This window comes from Etheostoma cragini, chromosome 3 (assembly GCF_013103735.1).
Source record: "Etheostoma cragini isolate CJK2018 chromosome 3, CSU_Ecrag_1.0, whole genome shotgun sequence".
Classification (NCBI taxonomy): Eukaryota; Metazoa; Chordata; class Actinopteri; order Perciformes; family Percidae; genus Etheostoma; species Etheostoma cragini.
Window position 1 is genome coordinate 9,690,082 of NC_048409.1, and position 6,602 is coordinate 9,696,683.

General features: G+C 41.2%; 1 protein-coding gene across 1 annotated transcript in view; it reads right to left on the reverse strand.

Moving 5' to 3' along the window:
• Nucleotides 1-663, reverse strand: part of LOC117942299 (extracellular calcium-sensing receptor-like) — a 4,436-nt gene extending 3,773 nt beyond the window's left edge. The window contains exons 1-2 of the mRNA XM_034867704.1: nt 462-663; nt 66-280 (exon numbers count right to left, since the gene is read on the reverse strand). Of these exons, the coding sequence (XP_034723595.1) occupies nt 66-280; nt 462-661 (415 nt within the window). The 5' untranslated portion in view covers nt 662-663. The remainder of the gene's footprint in view (nt 1-65; nt 281-461) is intronic.
• Nucleotides 664-6,602: the final 5,939 nt, after the last annotated feature.

The following is a 6,602-nucleotide window of genomic DNA, read 5'->3' on the forward strand; positions in this document are numbered from 1 at the left end:
TTTAAGTTACTTCCGCAGTGGTTGCACTTTTCCGAACCGGATGCTCTGTCCATCAATATATATACGGTCTATGGTTCCTACACAGGTTTCATGTAACACAGCCTTCTTCTCTTGATCACTGGCTAATGACAACGCTGCGCGGAACCCGATTCCTAGTTGAATGCAGTTATCATAAAGACTGTATCCAAGAGTCACATTAGGTAGCAGGTTGGAGTTTCTGTTGATCTCATCAATAGCAAAGGCCATGGTCTGGGCCTGCCTGAATCCTAGAACATCAAAACTAACACAAAAATACCACTGTAAAAACATGTACTGTACGTGTTGCACAATTAGAGATTTTATTATTCAAACAATTATTTTTTACACAGAGTAATATCCTATTATACTGTATTGAATACAGTGCACTAATGGGAGAGATTTCCCCTAGTTTCCGATTTTTGCTGTTTCCCTGAAATACTCACCCATGGCAGGTTGGCTCTTGTGGCTCTGAGATAAAAGATTGGTCAGGAAAGACAGAGAAGAAGTGGATCTCAAACACCCCACCCAGAACCACATCGCCAGCCTTGTGCATCCCATTTAGGTGAAACTCTCCCTGTAACTGGCAGGAGGGGGAATAAAGAGGAGAGGGCACAGCAGAAGAAAAGTAGGAATACAACAACATGAAGTACACCAGCAAGTTCATATTACTAAATGCCCACATGAATTTCCTCCTGCTTACCCCCTTTCTGAGCCAGTGTCAACCCCTTTTATTGACTTACGGTATTGTTTAATCTTGTACACCACCCATGAGTGCACAACCAAAAGCAGGGGCAGGGCTGAATATGCATTTAGTTTGAGATAGACTGTTTTTAAGGCTTAATTAATATATGCACATTTAACAATATCTCAGCAAAGCCATTTCAGCAGCCTTTCCAAACCAAATTTAAGTTGCGGATAACCGCTATGATTGATGTCTACTGACATTTAAATAACTCATATAGTCACATTGTATACCACTTTATTATTTTTTAATTTCATTAAATGGACTTCAATGTTAGGTTGTCAATAAAGACGGTTTTACCTTCCAGTAAAACATCTACTTACCTTTTTGTAAAATACAAGTGTTCTTTCAAGTGACTGTGCAATTCAATCAAAAGATCCACTTTATAGTATAAATATAATCCAGAATTTCTGCGTGCTAATCCTACTAAATCAAACCCACCAAATGCTCAAATCAGCCCTGAGAATGTCCACTAGATGGTGGCAGCATACCAAGACATTTAGAGACATAATGCATCTTCCCTAGCCCTGAGTCTGTTTGACGGAGGGCTGTTGTATCTGGTTGGCACCCACAGTAACTTGAATAGTGAGTGCATGCACTTAATTTTCCAGGCAGGATTAATTTACTCAGCTCCATTCCCCCTTACATAAATGTAGCAAATGTTGCATACACGCTCAACACAATAAATATTGCATCTGTTAAAACATTGACATTGTCAGACCCAAACCCTAAAAAGCAATAGTAACACTTTACTTGAAGGGGTGTGCATAAGACTGAAATGGCAACATCCTAACCCTGACATGAACATGTAATTGACATGATCAAGTCTTTATGAATGCTTATGACTGTTGTCATTTATTGTAATTTTGTAAATGATGACACTTTTAATGCAAAGTTAGCATTGCTTGACATTTTTTTATTAAGACATTAACCAAGAGAACCATGTCTGGGTCATGACAACTTGACATTGAGCTAGACAATACAACCTTTCAGTGCTTATGTTGTGACAACTTGACATTAACCTAGACAACATAACCTGTAATAAATATGTCAACAAAAAACTTAATTTGTGTACATTACATAAATTTGTCATATGTAGTTAGTACACTGGCTTTCATGAGACCATTATAACGTTGACGTATAACGTTTTATCTAAACACACTGGAGTGACACAGAGCTGGATTGAAATCAGCAAAGCATCTCTATCAGTTGTTAATTAATAGTAACTTAGATTAAATGTAGTCAATAGTTAGTTAAACTTAGTAAATAGTTTGTCAGTTAGTAGTTAAATAGTTACTAGTTTGTTAATAGCAGTAGCGTACCGTGGGCTTTCAGTCAGGGCCTTCTGTAACGATCTCCAACACTCTCCCCTCCTGGTTCCTGTCAGAACACGTGCTGCCACATTCTGGATCAGCTAAAGAGTCTTTATTGACTTTTTCAAAGTAGCCTGATAATAAAGAATTGCAGTAATCCAGCCTAGAAGTAACAAATGCGTGGACTAGTTTTTCTGCATCAATTTTAGACAGGATATTCCTGATTTTTGCAATATTAAGTTGTTGAAAAAGGCGATCCTTGAAATTTGCTTTATGTGGGAATTAAAGGACATGTCCTGATCAAAGATAACGCCAAGATTCCTCACAGTGGTGCTGAAGGCCAGGGTGATGCCATCCAGAGTAACTATCTCTTTGGATAATGCGTCACGGAGGTGCTTGGGTCCAAGTTTTATCTGAGTTTAACATTAGAAAATTACAGGTCATCCAGGTTTTAATATCCTGAAGGTACAGTTGAAGTTTAGCTAACTGATTAGTTTCATCCGGCTTGAGTGATAGATATAATTGAGTATCATCCGCATAACAATGAAAGTTTATGGAGTGCTTCCTGATAGTATTGCCTAAAGGAAGCATATGTAAAGTGAACAGGATTGGACCGAGCACAGATCCTTGTGGGACTCCATGACTAACTTTGGCGTGCACAGAGGATTCATCGTTAACATGAACAAACTGAGATCGATCTGATAAATAAGACTTAAACCAGCTTAGAGCAGTCCCTTTAATGCCAATTAAATGTTCCAGTCTCTGTAATAAGATATGATGGTCAATGGTATCAAATGCAGCACTAAGATCTAATAACACAAGTACAGAGATAAGTCCTTTGTCTGATGCAATTAGGAGGTCATTAGTAATTTTCACAAGTGCTGTCTCTGTAGTATGATTAACTCTAAATCCTGACTGAAAATCCTCAAATAAGCTGTTGCTATGCAGAAAGTTGCACAGCTGTTTGGCGACTGCTTTCTCAAGAATCTTAGAGAGAGATGGAAGGTTAGATATAGTTTTATAGTTGGCTGAAACATCTGGATCAAGGTTTGGCTTTTTTCAGAAGAGGTTTAATTACAGCAACTTTAAAGTGCTGTGGTACATAGCCTGTTAATAAAGACAAATTGGTTATATCCAGTAGCGAAGTGTTGACTAATGGTAAAACTTCTTTAAGTAGCCTAGTCGGGATGGGGTCTAAGAGGCAGGTTGATGGCTTAGATGAAGAAATAATTGAATTAAATTGATAAATATCAAGTGAAACAAAGCATTCTAAACATGTATGTGGTTTTACAGCTGTTTCTAAGGTTCCTGAGTTTAGAGATAAGTCAGTGCCAGTTAAAGGCAGGTCTCGGTGAATTTTGCTTCTAATAGTTATAATTTTATCATTGAAGAACCTCATAAAGTCGTTAATACTAAGAGCTCTGGGAATACTTGGCTCAGTAGAGCTGTGACCTTCCGTTAGCCTGGCTACAGTGCTGAAAAGAAACCTGGGGTTGTTCCTATTTTCCTCTATTAATGACGAGTAGTACGCTGCTCTGGCATTACGGAGGCCCTTCCTATACGTTTTAAGACTATATTGCCAGATTAAACGAGAATTTTCCAGTTTGGTGGAGCGCCAGTTCTTCTCAAGTTTCCACGATATTTGCTTTAATTTGCGAGTTTCAGTTTTATACCATGGAGCAAACCGTCTTTGTTTTATTATCTTCTTTTTTAAAGGGGCAACAGAGTCAAGAGTCATTTGTAGCGAGCCTGCTGCACTATCAACAAAATGATCGATTTGGGAGGGACTAATAGCATAGGAGTCCTCCGTAACTTTGTGATTTGGTAATAAATTAAATGCAAACGGAATTGCATCCTTAAATTTAGCTACAGCACTATCAGATAGACATCTTGTATAGAAGGTGTTGCCTAATGGCGTGTAGTTCAGCAGTATAAACTCAATTTCTGTGGGCAGCATTCTGTGGGAACACTATTAAATGTTAAATTTCAACACCATATACCAGAACAAGATCGAGGGTGTGATTAGAAAGGTGAGTAGGTTTATGAACACTTTGAGAGAAGCCAATAGAATCTAATAGAGAGATAAACGCAGTGCTAAGGCTATCATTCTCATCGTCCACATGAATATTAAAATCCCCTACAATAATAACTTTGTCCGTTTTTAGCACTAAGTTTGACAAAAACTCAGCAAATTCGGATAAAAATTCAGAGTATGGACCAGGTGCTCGGTACACTATAACAAATAGAACTGGTTGCATTGATTTCCAACTAGGGTGTGAAAGACTAAGAACAAGACTTTCAAATGAGTCATAATTCAGTTTAGGTTTAGAGCTGATTAGTAGACTAGAATCAAAGATGGCTGCCACTCCACCTCCTCGGCCTGTGCCTCGAGGAATGTGAGTATTAATATGACTTGGGGGGGGTGGATTAATTTAGACTAACATATTCTCCATCACCCAGCCAGGTTTTAGTAAGACAGAATAAATCAATATTAGAATCTGATATTAATTACCCCTAGTACCCCTTTAGAAGAAAGAGATCTGATGTTTAAGAGTCCACATTTAATTATCCTATTCTTTTGCACTATTGCACTTGTGGTTTTAATTGTTAGGTTTTCATGCCCAGCTCCTCTACTGTCTACCTTTGATATAAATAATTTCAATGGTCGGGGTTCAGACACCGTCACTATGGGTTTTTTACTAGGTAACACCTGGAATAAAGGAGCAGAGAAGTGTGTTAGACTGGGACTCTGCCTCCTGGTCCCAACTATGGATTGTCAAGGATTAGGTCCACTACTAAACCTGCCAAGATTTCCAGAAATGAGAGCTGCTCCATCCAAAGTGGGATGAATGCCGTCTCTCCGAATCAGACCAGGTCTTCCCCAGAAAGACTGCCAGTGATCCTTAAAGCCCACATCCTTATCTGGACACAACCTCGATAGCCTATAGATTACGTGTTTCTAATCGTTAGTTAGAAACACATAATTTTTCCTTCACATGTGAAGGTTGTTTTAGTGTGTTTTATAGTTTTTTTGTGTGTCTAATAGATGCATATAGAACATATTTTGCTCCAAATGGAGCTTTCTCTCCCACAGACGGCACTTATTCTCAACTGCTGGAAAACGGCTCACCCACATCCCTGTTTGAAATTCCTCAATTATTGATGCCATTGATAGAAAAAGCCAGCTCGGTTTTTCAAATGTACCGCCCATTGGTGCTGCCTGAGCAAGCACAGCCTGCCCAGTGGCTTGTTTGAATTTGGTTGACCAATTACAACAGACTGAGAGGGCTGACTCATGAAAGCAGACTGGGCTTTACAGGAAAGTGGGCTGAGAGCTCAGACAGAGTCTTTCAGATAAGAGAGCTAAACCAATGGGTGGTATGAGAAATAAAATGTGTTTTTTGAACATCAAAGCATGTAAACCTCTTATACAAGACCCCAAAAGTATGATACCAAAAATTTGTAGGATAGGGGCTCTTTAAGCTTTGCATTCACATGTAAAATAAAAAATATTTTTACATGTTTATTTTAAGATCAACATGTTATTTCCAATGGTGACATTTTGATCCATCCATCCATCCATCTTTGACCGCTTATCCGGTATCGGGTCGCGGGGGCAGCAGCTCCAGCAGGGGACCCCAAATTTCCCTTTCCCGAGCCACATCGACCAGCTCCAACTGGGGGATCCCGAGGCGTTCCCAGGCCAGGTTGGAGATATAATCTCTCCACCTTGTCCTGGGTCTTCCCCGAGGCCTCCTCCCAGCTGGACGTGCCTGGAACACCTCCCTACGGAGGCGCCCAGTAGGCATCCTTACCAGATGCCCGAACCACCTCAACTGGCTCCTTTTGACGCGAAGGAGCAGCGGCTCTACTCCGAGCTCCTCTCGGATGACTGTGCTTCTCACCCTATCTCTAAGGGAGACGCCAGCCACCCTCCTGAGGAAACCCATTTCTGCCGCTTGTACCCTGGATCTCGTTCTTTCGGTCATGACCCAGCCTTCATGACCATAGGTGAGGGTAGGAACGAAAATTGCCCGGTAGATCGAGAGTTTTGCCTTCTGGCTCAGCTCCCTTTTCGTCACAACGGTGCGATAAACAGAATGTAATACCGCACCAGCTGCTTCTCCGACCAACCTCACACTCCATCGTCCCCTCACTCGCGAACAAGACCCCAAGGTACTTAAACTCCTTCACTTGGGTTAAGGACTCACCCCCTACCCGAAGAAAGCACTCCATCGGTTTCCTGCTGAGAACCATGGCCTCAGATTTTGAGGTGCTGATCCTCATCCCAGCCGCTTCACACTCGGCTGCGAACCGATCCAGTGAGTGCTGAAGGTCACAGGCCGATGATGCCATCAGGACCACATCATCTGCAAAAAGCAGCGATGAGATCCTGAGCCCACCAAACTGCAACCCCTCCCCGCCTCGACTACGCCTTGATATCCTGTCCATATAAACAGGATTGGTGACAAAGCGCAGCCCTGGCGGAGGCCAACCCTCACCTGGAACAAGTCCGACTTACTGCCGAG